The sequence below is a fragment of the Engraulis encrasicolus genome, chromosome 14 (genome assembly GCF_034702125.1).
Source record: "Engraulis encrasicolus isolate BLACKSEA-1 chromosome 14, IST_EnEncr_1.0, whole genome shotgun sequence".
Taxonomy (NCBI): Eukaryota; Metazoa; Chordata; class Actinopteri; order Clupeiformes; family Engraulidae; genus Engraulis; species Engraulis encrasicolus.
The window spans coordinates 49,066,611-49,081,610 of NC_085870.1; the positions used below are offsets into that span (position 1 = coordinate 49,066,611).

The 15,000-nt window shown below is 46.0% G+C and overlaps 2 protein-coding genes across 4 annotated transcripts in view; both read right to left on the reverse strand.

Moving 5' to 3' along the window:
• npepl1 (aminopeptidase like 1) overlaps nt 1-9,081 on the reverse strand; it is an 11,753-nt gene extending 2,672 nt beyond the window's left edge. Inside the window, exons 1-9 of the mRNA XM_063216030.1 lie at nt 8,835-9,081; nt 7,589-7,774; nt 6,248-6,415; nt 5,800-5,889; nt 5,400-5,481; nt 5,026-5,168; nt 4,789-4,866; nt 3,569-3,669; nt 1,283-1,406 (exon numbers count right to left, since the gene is read on the reverse strand). Of these exons, the coding sequence (XP_063072100.1) occupies nt 1,283-1,406; nt 3,569-3,669; nt 4,789-4,866; nt 5,026-5,168; nt 5,400-5,481; nt 5,800-5,889; nt 6,248-6,415; nt 7,589-7,774; nt 8,835-8,984 (1,122 nt within the window). The 5' untranslated portion in view covers nt 8,985-9,081. The remainder of the gene's footprint in view (nt 1-1,282; nt 1,407-3,568; nt 3,670-4,788; nt 4,867-5,025; nt 5,169-5,399; nt 5,482-5,799; nt 5,890-6,247; nt 6,416-7,588; nt 7,775-8,834) is intronic.
• A 3,144-nt stretch (nt 9,082-12,225) lies between these two features.
• Nucleotides 12,226-15,000, reverse strand: part of stx16 (syntaxin 16) — an 11,100-nt gene continuing 8,325 nt past the window's right edge. For all 3 annotated transcript variants that reach the window (XM_063216035.1, XM_063216034.1, XM_063216036.1), the window contains exons 6-8: nt 13,247-13,390; nt 12,949-13,029; nt 12,226-12,708 (exon numbers count right to left, since the gene is read on the reverse strand). In XM_063216035.1, coding sequence (XP_063072105.1) covers nt 12,607-12,708; nt 12,949-13,029; nt 13,247-13,390 — 327 coding nt within the window. In that variant the 3' untranslated portion in view covers nt 12,226-12,606. The remainder of the gene's footprint in view (nt 12,709-12,948; nt 13,030-13,246; nt 13,391-15,000) is intronic.

The following is a 15,000-nucleotide window of genomic DNA, read 5'->3' on the forward strand; positions in this document are numbered from 1 at the left end:
CCTCACGGAGCGTTAACATGGAAATCCCCATTGACTTTAGTTCTATTAGAAGTTACTTAGTTCTAGGAGGTGGCCATAGAACACAGAAAATGTGGTAAAGGTAATGTAATTTGTTTGTACTTAATCTTTGTTTGGTATGTGATGGTTCTGTGTTAGTTTCCAACGAACAGAAGTTTACTGTTAAGAAACATTTTAATCTACGCGAATCACATCACCAACCGACTTCCTGGTCCCCGGTTTGCGCAACTCTAGATGGCTCTGGTTGGGGGTGTAGGAATAGATGAAGTACAGAGCAATATTGACAAAACCTGGAGGGGAGATCTTCCCAAGTTGCTGAGTTGAGTCAAACAATAGTAGAAACCATAAAGGAGATCCCTATTGGAATGATACCTACAGTATCGAGCAAAGTGCTCCCGCTGTCCTGTAGCAAGTGTGTGCATTCCATCGCATGAGCAATTTCGGGCACACAGCAAGCATGTCCCCAGCCTTATCCTACTGCTTGCTGATATGCATTACCGTGGCTCTAACGGTAGGGCACTGGGCTGCTATGCCAGCGACCCGGGTTCGATTCCGGCCCGGGTCCTTTGCTGACCCTTCCCCGTCTCTCTCTCCCCAAAAAATGTTTCCTGACTCTCTCTACTGTCCTGTCACTAATGAATTCTAAAAAGTATTCAAAAAAATATTGAAAACAAAAACCCCAAACAAAAACAAAAAAACTACAACCTTCTTGGTCAAAAGGCCTGTGCCTTAACCATTAGACACCAGCCATTTCTACAGCTAGGGCACATCAATAGCCACCCTCTTCTTCCCACCTAATCCATATTTCAAATCCAAAAGACTTTTGTGTTAAGCAACTGGATTGATTTCTTCTGTCAGCCTAAACTCAAAGCAGTCACATGACACGCTCAGTCACATGATTGGGTTAGAGAAGTGTGTGTATGAGCAGTATGTGAGCCACGTGAGTCCCAACCACCCCCCCACCCCCCACACTTCAAAAGGGAAGTAGAAGACTTATTCCCCCTGAATCAGCAGTGTAGCCATCAGAACCTCTGAATCTGCTCTTGGCTACACTCTAAAGAACATCTGCTATCAGTTTGCACACACGTGCGCACACGCACGCGCACACACACACACACGGGTGGGTTGCCGTGCCCAGTATGATGTCAGCTGCCAGACCCTTACTGGTGTGAACACGCACGCACACACACACACACACGCGCGCACACACACACACACACACACACACACACACACACACACACACACACACGCACCCACACACCTGTGCTCCAGTGAGGGTTGCCATGTCCAGTATGATGTCAGCTGCCAGGTCCTTACTGGCGTAAACAACTCCGTCAGACAGAACCAGACGACCCTCCGCATCAGTGTTGTTGATCTCCACTGTCCTATACACACAAAAACATTAAACGCTATACTGTACCCTTCTGCTCAGTATTACTCATCCCCAGTGTTTAAATTGGCTTTCGGGAGGTGGGGGAGCCCTTCCCTCGCGGTCAAAAAAGTTTTTTGTTTTTTTTTACATCGCCCCATCAGGCCAATACATGTAGGCTATTCTATGAAGTTATTGCCTATAATTAATATCATGCATAAATCAATGTATTACTCATTTATGAGAAAAACAGCAAGGTACCCTCATTCCTTCTTCACTGTATTAGGTTGCTAAAAAAATAGATAAACAGTTAGACCAGTATCACACCTGATGCATTTATGTAGCCTACTTTTTAATATTCTCTCCTGTCAGTTGGCAAACGCATGCTGTTAGACTGTCAGTACTGGGGCAAAAAGGCTTTAATTCTGACCACAATCACTGCACCATCAAGCTACAAATGTGTAAGACATTGTAAAGAAAAACACCACATCAGAAGCCTATTAAGAATTCATATTAAGGATGTGAATAACAATTTGTTTTAAAAGATCATAAGTTTAATTTTAATTCTTCTATAATGTAATTGGTTTAGCATGCATTTATTAGCACGTTTTATGCCTAATAAGTAACAAAGTTAAAATAATAATAATAAATAAATAAATAAAAATCCATGCTTAGGCTATCTGTTCTATTACATGGAGTGAAAGTTTGCACTGTCACTTTAAATCAGGCGGAGTCTGCGGTGAATCTATCTGACTCGGGCACGTCTCTTCTTTACAGATTGCCACTTTGGCTGACTGACCAACTCAGCTATGAGCTTTCGTCCTGAAGTAGGCTACGGTCCCTCTGCCTTTCCATGATAATAATAACACTTCAGTCGCGCCAAGTGAATGTTTTTTCCCCGAATTTGAAGCAATAACTTTGGCAAAAGGCAGCAATACATTGGAGCTCGCTGCAGCAAATTTCTAGCGCGAGAGAGACGGTGCACTGTTCTACAGTAGGCTACACGCAAAGCTAGGATGGAAACGCAGGCATCCCTGTCATTTGCTTTCTCTTTTAAAACGTTTAATACGTTCCTGGCATTGTTAAGCCCACATAAAAGTAACCTACAATCAAATGGCTTCACATTCTGACAGAACGATGGACGGACATCCCAAACTTGATGGTGATTTCCCCCCATTAACAAAGTACTGCTGTCAAAGTAGGCAGACACCACGCTATTCTGCATGACTGTTTGGTTAACTTTGCCTGAAAGCTAAAACAAATGAAACGACAGCTTACCTCCGTTTTGTAAAAGGCGTTGTATCTAGGCTAGCCCACCAACTTTGCACATTGAGCATGAAAGCATGAAGGACAGGCTAAAAGAAGTGATTAACTCGAAGCAGAGTAGTTTTAGCTGCGGGAAAGGGCAAGCGCTCCGCTGAACAGTTGCAACGTTGCAATAGAATGTCTGCTACAAACTCAAATTGTGGTGTCTCGAGTCGCAGCGCATGTGCAGAATGCAGATGCATAACTCAAATAATGCGGGAGTCCCTTAATCTTATGTTGCTATCATTGGAAAACTTTCATAAAAATTATATTTCAAAAAGTCAAATTTTAATATGAACACTGATGAGGGCGGGGCAGCAGGAGCTCAGCTCCGTCTGCCTGTTCCTCCGAGGTGAGGAGGCGGAGCTGCGCTCCGGAGGGCTCCGCCCCAATTTAAACCCTGCTCATCCCCCCTGTGTGTGTGTGTGTGTGTGTGTGCATTCTTAATTTCCGAAGTAGAGTTTGTGTATGTCATCAGAGCAGAGTGTGTGTGTGTGTGTGTGTGTGTGTGTGTTCTTACTTCCCGGACTAGAGTGTGTGTGTTTGTGCTTACTTTCCAGAGTAGAGTGTGTGTGTGTGTGTGTGTGTTCTTACTTCCCGGACTAGAGTGTGTGTGCTTGTGCTTACTTTCCAGAGTGGAGTGTGTGTGTGTGTGTGTGTGTGTGTGTGTGTGTGTGTGTGTGTGTGTTCTTACTTCCCGGACTAGAGTGTGTGTGCTTGTGCTTACTTTCCAGAGTAGAGTGTGTGTGTGTGTGTGTGTTCTTACTTCCCGGACTAGAGTGTGTGTGCTTGTGCTTACTTTCCAGAGTAGAGTGTGTGTGTGTGTGTGTGTTCTTACTTCCCGGACTAGAGTGTGTGTGTGCTTGTGCTTACTTTCCAGAGTAGAGTGTGTGTATGTCATCAGGGCGAGTAGCAGTGGGGCCCACAGCGTTCTCTGCCAGACAGAAGACGGCATGCAGATTGTCCTTGAAGCCCTACACACACACACACACACACACACACACACACACACACACACACACACACACACACACACACACACACACACACACACACACACACACACACACACACATCATTAAAACCTTACACACACAGTACAGATAGACAGATACAAACATAGGCATGTGCATGTACACACAGACGCAGACATGTACGCACAGACGCACACAAACTCTGTCTTTCATACAGGCACATACATGTTTTGGTTAAAGCCGTCTTTCATGCAGGCACATACATGTTTTGGTTAAAGCTGTCTCTTATACATATGGTGATTGTCTTTTGAATCAAATCTATGCTGTTATTACAGAAAGATGACAGTTTAACATATCTGACATTCAACTACTTAACAAACGGTGAGAGTGAAAAGTGTGCAGTAACACCACACTCGAAAAATTGGCCGGTTTGAGGGCGTTATCTGTGTACTTTACAGTACACTTCACTTGCCGCGATTACAAATGGAACGCCCTACGTACCCAAACACAGTGCGGAAAGGGCAGTAAGTATGGAGATTGGAACACATGGGCTGTCTCTCAAATCATGCACTTGTGCACTTTGGGCACTGTTTTTCAGTGCCTAGTGCGCTCACGCTGAAAATTTCAGTTGAGCCAGTGCACTGAAAGTGCCAGGATGGTCCCCTAACAATGGCGGGAAAATGCAGTGCTTGAATGATGGACACTGCACGCACTAAACGGCGGCCATGTTGACAATGACACAGAGGAAATGTGGCATTCAGTTCAGTAGAAGAGAAGTCAACAGTCTCCTAATTTTGTAAGTAATTTTAATGGGACACCAACCTTGTCATGCCAACCAAAGTATTTTATGTGTGATTGTTGTCCTTTGGGGTGAAGGAAATGTAAATACAAGCACCAGACACTGTGCATTGTAAACAGTAGCCAACTCGTACTTTGGCGAGCTAATGCCATGCTCAGCCGTCACTTCCAGCAAGGGCACAGTGCTCAAAATTTTCCTCGACACTGCACTAAAGACCTCAGTGCACTGTGTGCACTGTGCACTGACTGTCAGTGCACTGACACAAGTGCGTCATTTGAGACATAGCCATGGTCTCTCTCTCCCTCCAAACTCTGTCCTACCAGTTTGACGGCCGCTTTGAAGGCCCCCAGGATGGCAGCAGCTCCTCCACAGTCCCTCTTCATGCCCGGCATGGTGGTCTACAAACACACACACGATACAAAGAAAAAAAAAAATATATATATATATTATATTCCTCCACAGTCTCTCTTCATGGTGGTCTAAACACACAGGAAAAAAACATTATTATACTCCATTACAGTCTCTTTTCATGCCCTGGTCTACACACACACACACACCTTTCCCTTGATGCTGAGTCCACCAGTGTCGTACACGATGCCCTTGCCCACCCAGGCGATGGTCTGCGTAGCTCCAGAGGGGGTGTGGCTCAACACAGCCAGGGCAGGGGGGTGCTCAGCTGCCTTACCCACACCATAGATACCTACACACACACACACACACAGGTTAATATTTGTTCAGCATATTAAAGAGGTACTGCATGTGTGTGTGTGTGTGTGTGGGAGAAATGAGTCTGGGGTAGTGTGTGTGAGTGCACATGAGAGACATGGGTCAGACGAAACCTGTGTGTGTGTGTGCGTGTGTGTATGTGTGTGTGTGTGTGAGAGAGAGAGAAAGAGATGTGTGTCTGGCTAGCGTGTGTGTATGTGTGTACCTCCAAAGCCCTTGATCTTGAGCTCCTCTCCACGGATGATGGTGGGAGTGATGCCCACCGCCTTACCCACAGTCCGGATCTCCTACAGACACACACACACACACACACACACACACACACACACACACACACACACACACACACACACACACACACACACACACACACACACACACACACACACACACACATTATAAACAACCCTCATCCTACCCCACCACACAGATCTCCTACATACACACGTGCACGCATGCACACACACACACACAAACGCACACACACAGGGGTGTGTTTTAACAACAGCATCAGTGCTCTCCAAGTTAGCAACTTATTTGTTTTCAATGCAATTTTCCATTGGCAAAGTCACACACACCCACACACCCTTCCCTCCCCCCCTTACCTCCAGGAAGTGGTCAGTGTTCATCTCACTGCAGGGAGTGTCCACGATGCGGGCAGCCAACCTCACCCCCTCCGCCGCGTTATTCAGACACTATCAACAAACACACACACACACACACACACACAGCAGAAAAAAAACAAACACAGACACTATGACCACACACAATCACACTTTTGTTGACTTTGGTGTGTGTGTGTGTGTGTGTGTGTGTGTGTGTGTGAGATATTAATTAGTTTGTGTTTGAGAGTGTATGCGTCAGTAACACAAAGAACAGTGTGTGTGTGTGTGTGTGTGTGTGAGATATTAATTAGTTTGTGTTTGAGAGTGTATGCGTCAGTAACACAAAGAACAGTGTGTGTGTGTGTGTGTGTGTGTGTGTGAGATATTAATTAGTTTGTGTTTGAGAGTGTATGCGTCAGTAACACAAAGAACAGTGTGTGTGTGTTACCTTCAGGGTGTTGTCGTCAAGGATGGCAGAGTGGTTGCCGACGGTGATGAACTCCACGGTGAGGACCTTGCCGTCGCCACGGCGATGAGAGGAGCGGCGAGAGAAGAGCGGGAACGCCCGGGCGATCGCACACCCCAACGCAAACACGTCCGCACGCTCACACACCACCTACAGACACACACACACACACAATCAGAAGGAATGCACAAGGAAGAGCAGAAGCCAGCACGACCAAGTCTGCGTGCACACATACACAAACATTTTTTTAGTCTGTATGTGTGTGTGTGTGTTAGGTGTGGGTATCGCCAACCACCTCCAGATACAATACACATCCCGATACAGGGGTCGCGATACGCATCACTGTATCAGGATACACATGTATCCCGACCCCTGTATCGGGATGTGTATTTTAGACCTAAACTTTTTGTTTTTATTCTTTTCTTTTTTATATTTTTAAGAAAATGGTCATGAATGACCAAATGTTACTTTTTTTCAGTTACACTGTAGTGAATGTAAAAGACTGCCTTCACAAAACTGTTGGTCTACTGTTCATGATGCGATATGCATCAAGAATGACAGTTGCTGTGTGGCATTCAAAAGTCAATTTATGTTATTGAAGTATCGATACTGACACCTCCGATATGATACACGTATCGTGAAGAGGCCCGTGACGATATATCCCGATACCGATATTATGAACACACCCCTAGTGTGTGTGTGTGTGTGTGTGTGGTATAGTGTGTTGTGTGTGTGTGTGTGTGTGTGTGTGTGTGTGCGTCTGTTATAGTCTGTGTGGTATAGTCTGTTGTGTGTGTGTGTGTGTGTGCATAAGCGTGTGTCTGTTATAGTCTTTGCGATATAGTCTGTGTGTCTGTGTGCGTGTGTGTGCCATTGACAGTAAATAGAATGGACGCCAAATCAACGCTATTTGCCATTCAACGCTTTGAAGCCAGATTTGGGAACATTCCAACTTACATTCCACCTTAGCAACGCCAAACGCAGGTGCTGATTGGACAACAACAAGACTTCTAACTGTCAATCGAACCATGTTCTGATGCTCATTGGTCAATTTAACTTTTAATGTCTCTCTAAAATAAAACATCACCACAAAAAATCACCACCCTGGTAAGTTGGAGAGCAAGGGGACCTACTAGTTGAGCGAAAAATGATCCCCCTGGAGTGGCATTTAAGGGAGATACAGGGTTTTATGTCTCTCATAGGAATGAATGGGATTTGGCCATTTTTTGGTCTTTTTGGGTCCAACCTTGGCTCCAACTTGGCTTCAACAATGAAATAGAATTTTGGCCTCCATTCTATTTACTCTCAATGGTGTGCGCTGACCAGGATGCAGCGGTTGTTTCCTGTGGGCAGGCTGGAGCGCAGGAGGCGGGACAGGAAGTAGGCTGCGGAGGGGCTGTTGTGGCGGCTCAGACGGGCAGGCAGGGCAGCCAATACCGCGTGGCTCAGGTACAGGGGACAGCTGTCAGTCGGGTTGGGGTTCAACACACCCAGCGCAGACTGCCATACCTGAAACACACACACACACACACACACACACACACACACAAGTTGCCACAAGGAGCTCAAGGCAGTTAACCCTCATATCTCCATTATGACAATCTCTTCCTTATTATAACCACTATTGCAGGCCAAGTATTATCATTTGCGCTCTCCATCTCCCTATCTTTCATTGTTATCCTGAGCTCTCTCCATACATCTCCCTATCTTTCTCAATATCAGCTCTCTTCATCTCCCTATCTTCACTCTGTCTGTCTGTGATTTTTGCCGGCCCCGTGATATGTAGAACTAGCCAACCACACGCCCACATGACCGAGTTTCATGTCCCGAGACCAAGTAGTACAGTATGTGCCCGTTCTGCAGCGCCATAGTCTTCCACCCTTGTGGAGGTTTAAAGTTCATTTACAGTTATTATTTTTTATAAGCCGCCGCTAATTGCTGATAACCAGCCAGCCGACTGTATGCGGCACGACAGACGGGGGGAAGGAGGAGAGAGAGGGGGGGAAAAGACCAGAGAATACACAGCCTGCTATTCCTCCTTTCAGACTTCCCCTTCTCTGAAGTCAAATGAATCAAAGTTAGCTAAGCGGCTTATGCACGGCAGCAGACTGGCAGTTTCGCTCCCTGCAAGCCACTTTAGTCTCTCTTCCTTCCCTATTCACAAAGCTCACATAATGTGCTTTTTCACAGCCATCAGTTAACTACAATAGCAACAGGATCAATCATCATTTGCACGACACAAGCAACACGTGGACTTGTCTAACTCGTAACACCAGCTTAGAAGAATGACGGACTTTACAAAATGCTAGGCTAACGCACAGTTAGCTAACTATGCATGTATGAATGTAGCTTTCCATTCATTACAACATTGCCCCGGCTGCAGAAAGGCACAGTAATAGTGTGATAATCTTAAATGCCGACATGGTCACCCATCATCAGTAATGCTACAGTCAGCTTCATAATCTAGGACTACAGTCAGAAGCCGCAAAGTAAGAAAGCTGAAGTGGGGTGAGGCGCTAGTGCGTGTGTGTGTCATGTCGTTGGGCGGATGACAGACTGATAACAATACCTCCTTGGTCACCGCCGGTTGCAGCTTGCCCTGCACTTGCGCCCATTGCAGCTGCTGCAGGTTGCCCAGCTGCCCGACGATCAGCACGGGCCTGTTCTGTGGCTCGGAGTCGCCGGCAGACGCCTTGAACTCCAGCGACACATTCGCCATCTTCCTCCTTGCTGATCAGTCCGATTCGACTCCGCTCTGATGGAGACTGGAGAGACGGACGCACTTTGACCTCCTCCTCGACTGATTTCTCATGCGCCTCTCGCGAGTGCTGGTGGATGCGCGTGTGTCATCTGGAACTTAGACGCAGTGATGATTGTGTGTACTTGCACTTCTGCTGTGGTAGTAGTAGGTCATAATAATAACCTTTATTAGCACGGTAATAAACTTATATCACCCAATGAAGCAGAAGTGCCATGGGTTTTTAGTTCACTACTTTTTGGCAGCTTTTAGCTGTGCGTAGGATGCACCCTTTCAGGCTCTCATAACAGTAAATGTGAGGTAGATCATTCATCTAAAGCTGTTCAACATTGACCCATAGCTCATAGTTCTAGTTTTACATCCTTGGTCTCTGATTACGCCATGCAAAGGCAAACCCAGAGAGGAATATGCCAGTGGTGTGGAATTGGTTTAAGCTTTCAGGTTCAAGCCTTGAATTGATCTTTCTTGGGTTCTCGCTGAGCCTTGACTGCAAGATCAGGACCTCAGCTGAACAGGGCCAATATGGTTGTTTACAGTTCATGTACAGTATCTGATCTTTTTTTTCATGCAACATGTTTAATGTAAACATAACACATTGCAAGAAGAAAGATCAGGTGCATGAACAGTAAACTTGGTACAATAACAGCACTGGCAATGGCAATAATAACAAAATTGATTTTATAATAATCACAACAACAACATCAACAACAGAAAGTCCAGGCTCATCGTCAGCATTGTGTTTTATTCTGAAAAACTGAGCTCATCACACACCTTTAGCGACACATGACAGGTCACATGGGTGGGCACACACACACACTACACGTTTGACAGCTCTCCCACACAGTAAAACATCTCACTAAGGGTGGAACGCCACCATCCAGTCACCGGAGAGGTGACGCCACCCATTGTCCAATGACGCGGTGTGCTGTTCCACAAGGTCCAATAAGAGAGAGGGATGGCAATCACACAGTCCAGTCTGAACACACGGCTCACAGTCCTGAGCGCTGTGACAATCTCCGCTGTCATTGCCCGGTCTGACCTTGAGATCTGTGACCTTGGGTTCCTTCTTAATATCCTAACTCTTGTCCTCCTTTGTGGCCTCGTGATGACAACAGAAGTTTATTTCAATATCTCGCAAAAGTGAAATTCAAATGTCATTTTCTCATTTGCAATCCGGATGTTGACTGTGGAAGTCACCCAAAAGTTGTTGTGGGTAGTCTGACAACTTTCGTTTTCTCCACGTGGGGGGTGGCATCAGCGACGCGAGAGGCCACAAGCAGGACGGGAGTTGGGATATTGGAATGAGCCCATCTCTGACGTCATCGCCCGATTCAGCCTTGGCATCAGTGACCTTGTTGCTTTGTTTGACCTTGAAAAGTGTGACGTCCTCCGACCAGGTTCAGTGACCTCACATCCTTCAGTCCAGTTAACGGCAGTCACAGACACGGAAGCAAATTTCACCGTGACGATGTGACAAGAGCACAGTCCAGACTCGGACACTGGGACACAAACACGTACGCACGCACGTACGCACGCACAGCCCAGTCTCGGACACGGAAGCATAAATAGCCATGATGTCATCATGATGTCACAGAGAGCGTGATACAGTTCCGCTGTGATATGAGTCAACACAACACATTTTTCTTTTTAAAACAGCAGAATGTTTCAGACTTTTAAAAAACAAAACAAATACACAAAGACGCACACACACGTCAGAGATACTGATTCGAGTTACAGAGAGAGGAGTGTAGTGAACATGATTGGGTACTGTACATCAATGGCCCTTCATACCATACACACACACACACACACACACACACACACACACACACACACACACACACACACACACACACACACACACACACACACACACACACACACACACGCACACACACTTCACCCCAGATACACTTCAGCCAGTTATAACCTTCAATATTTGTACACTTTAAAATAAATAATCACTTTCTATTTTACACGAGACAGTAGTATCCACAACCAGAAGGACACACACGCACACGCACACACGCACACAAACACACTGACAGCCGGCCAGTGGCTGCCTAGAAGGTGCATGGATTAAACAGCATAAGGGCAGCTATGGTCCATCATCATCATCATCATCATCATCATGATCATTACCGTCCACACAGGAGGAAAGGAGGAACAGGATGAGGAGAGCATCTCAAACAAGGCCTCTCTAGAGGGGGGCGGGTGTGTGTGTGTGTGTGAGAGAGAGGTGTGTGTGAGTGTAAGATGGAGAGAGGGGAAAGAGTATGTGTGTGTGGCATGGAGATGAGCGTAGGGCAGAGGTGGGCAAACTCGGGCCTGAAATGAGACATTTCATGTAGCCCGCGGACCCTTTACAAGACAGACAACTATTAAATACAAAGTGCGTCGACTCGGGGGCACAACAGGTGACTGGGACACTGCAAGTGAAAGATTGAAGTCTATCGTCTTTCTGCACACACATGAAGAGCAGGCTTACTGCACACCCATGTACTGGGACGCCAGTGGCTGCATTGGAATTTTCCCCAGGACAGAAAGAATTGGGGATAGACAGACCTAAGTAAGTGACGCTCCAAAGTGCTGTGGATATCCCAGAGGTGAGGAACCTTTTTCATTCGAGGGGCCACTTCAAATTTGATAAAGTCCTTCGAGGGCCGTACTATGAACAAAAAAACAAGACTTACCCCTGAACTTAAGGCCTATACTATATACAGGTATATTGAAGGTGGGCGCCTTTACAACAGACACCACCTTCACTAGGTCCCCTGAAAATATCTCCTAATTGTATGCCAAATGTAATTTCTAAGATTGCTTTACAAAATATGTCATATTTCATGTGAAACTGCACAACATTAAAATTATATCGGGGGCTAGATGGGACATAGGTTCCCCTCCCGATGGGCTACCCCAACCCCCCCATGTCTGCTCCATCCTCCCCCATGACAATGTGGCCACCCCCCATCCCAATACTGCCCATAAATTGAATATCCGTCCCACCACCCATTCCCATTCCCATCCAACCCCAGCACCTCCCCCCATCCTTCCTAATCTCTTCCTCATCCACCCTCTTCCTCCCTCCTTCCTCCAGCCATGACAGCAGCACACTGTAGTGAGTAAAAGACATGCACACACACGCTCTCTTTTAGTCTTAGATCAGATAACACACACACGCACACGCACACGCACGCACGCGCACACACACACACACACACACACACACACATGCGCGCACACACACAGTCACACACACAGGAATGTCTTCTTTCTTCTCCCACCAAAACACACATGGAATATGTTTTCATTCTTCTCAACGGTGTGTACAAACCACACAGGCTCCTGACCGGAGCACAGATGAGATAAGGCCCTCTCACAAACACACTCACACTAAAACTCACGCCTGCACGCGCACACACACACACACACACACACACACACACACACACACACACACACACACACACACACACACACACACACAAACGTGTGTGTAAATGCATGTGCGCACAGACACACACACCCAAACACGCACACACACATACATACATACACGCACAGCCACAGCTGTGTGTGTGTGCTAGAACTTGGTGATGAAGAGGATGAGGATGAGGACGATGAGGATAACGAAGAGGATGAGGATCAGCAACATCTTACGATTCTTCTTCTGGTACTGCTCCGCCTACAAACACACAGTTCAGACAAACACACACGTGCACACAGTACAGACACAGAAGAACACACACCCACATACACACAAACTCACGCACAAAAAACACACACACACACACAGTTAGAAACCATGCACAACTGTGTTACTGTACGTGTGTGAGTAGTATGAGACAGGTGTGCGGTGGACGAAAGGCGCGTGCGCGTGTGTGTACATGTAATATGAGACAAGTATGTGTGTGTGGCGAGTTACCTTTTGAAGCTGCTTAAGTCCGTCCTCTGTCTTGATGCAGGACTGCTCCACATTGAAGTCAATACGATCCAGTACCGTCCCCTACACACACACACACACACACACACACACACACACACACACACACACACACACACACACACACACACACACACACACACACACACACACACAGCAACAAAAAACACATACACCACATTAGTTGGAAACTATAAAACTGCTTCCTGTGTGTATGTGTGTGTGTGTGTGTGTGTGTGTGTGTGTGTGTGTGTGTGTGTGTGTGTGTGTGTGTGTGTACCTGTTCCACCACCATGCCTCCCAGGTCTCTGAAGATCTCGTTGAGGTCCGTGATGGACTGGACGATCTGGCGAATCTCCCGCTCTCTCTCCTCCACCAGCACTGTGTTCTGCTCAACCAGCATCAGCTGGTCATCCGTGAAGCCCTGTGGCACACACACACACACACACACACACGCACACGCACACGCACACGCACACACGCACACGCACAAACGCACACACACACACACACACACACACACACACACACACACACACGCACATGCACACGCACACACACAAAAGATTATGGTACATGACTTATCACCTCTGTGATGCTGGACTAACTGCTGCCAAGAAGATGGAAACCACCTCATGATCTCTCAATGCGGCATTGGAGCCTCACGTTTCTGGACTCTATATTCATGGCAGTATCCACAGCTAGAGTCAATGGAGCTTGTTTTTGTCTTGTGTTTTATCTTCGTGTTTGTCTGTTTCTTGTCTTTGCAGTTACACCTCTGTGTCATGTTTGTAGAGTCGTGTCTCCCCTGCCCCTCCCTCTTTTTCCTATTTCATGTTATTTGTAATTTTGTAATTCTGTTATAACAATAATCATAATAAAAATTTGATCAAAAAAAAAAATATATATATATGGCAATTGGGCTAGGAGGACCAGCAATTCAACATCCAAATCTTAAGAGTATGTTTGTGAACAGTAGGTTTTTCCTGAGAAATACCAATGCTGTGCTGGCCAGAAGTGTTACAGAGGTTAAGAGTTGCAGGGTACGTATGGCGTCTCCTTCTCCATACATGCAGACAACCAACAATTGCAGACAGTGAACAGCACTTTGCTAGCTGCTTCGCTTTTATTTAACAAATTGATGCCTAAGGCACATGCAAAAAAGCCTGCTAAATGCCTAAGCCCTTTTTGGGAAAAGTTGCCCTCAGCCTATAAAAATCTATCTATCTATCTCAGCCTCCGAAGCACATACAAATATAAGATATGACTAAGATTAAAATTGATTTTCGTCATTGTGACTAAGACTAAAATTTAAAAAGCTGACGAAATTAGCCCTGTTGTAAAATAAAATGGGGAAAAAGAGAACCAGTGTGTGAAGAAGGTTGTTGACTAAAGTGTTGACTAAAATGACTAAAATTAAAAAAAATTAACTAAGACTAAAATTCAGGGTGTCTGCAGCTTTTAACAAGTGAAATTTTAGACTTTTTTAGACCTTTTTTAGACCATCATGGGCAAAATTTTAGACCTTCGCGGAGTAATAAAAAATGAAATAAAGCCAGATTGTGGTCAATTGATACGCGCGCGCGCACACACACACACACACACACACAAAAGCACACGCACACACGCACACACACAGAAGCCGACAGGGGAGGGGACAGTTGACCCGGCCCCAGAGAAAGAGGCCCCTCAGAATTGGGACCCAATTGTATTGTATTTATTGAGAGGGGGGCCCTTTCAGATGATTTAGCCCCGGGCCCGGTAAAAGCTGTCAGTGGCCCTGCACACACTACACTACACACACACACACACACACATACACACACACACACACACACACTAGTGCATATTATAAGCATAAAGAGATCTGATCATAAATGACCAGTGAGAAGGTGCAATGCTCGCTTTCACAATTTCAAGTTATCAAAGCCAGCATTTGTGAACAGCCTGTCTTTACATTGCACTGACTGAGGTTTTTAAATCAAAATGTGATTGCCATGTGTGCAAGCCTATATCAAGAGGACCTAACCAAGA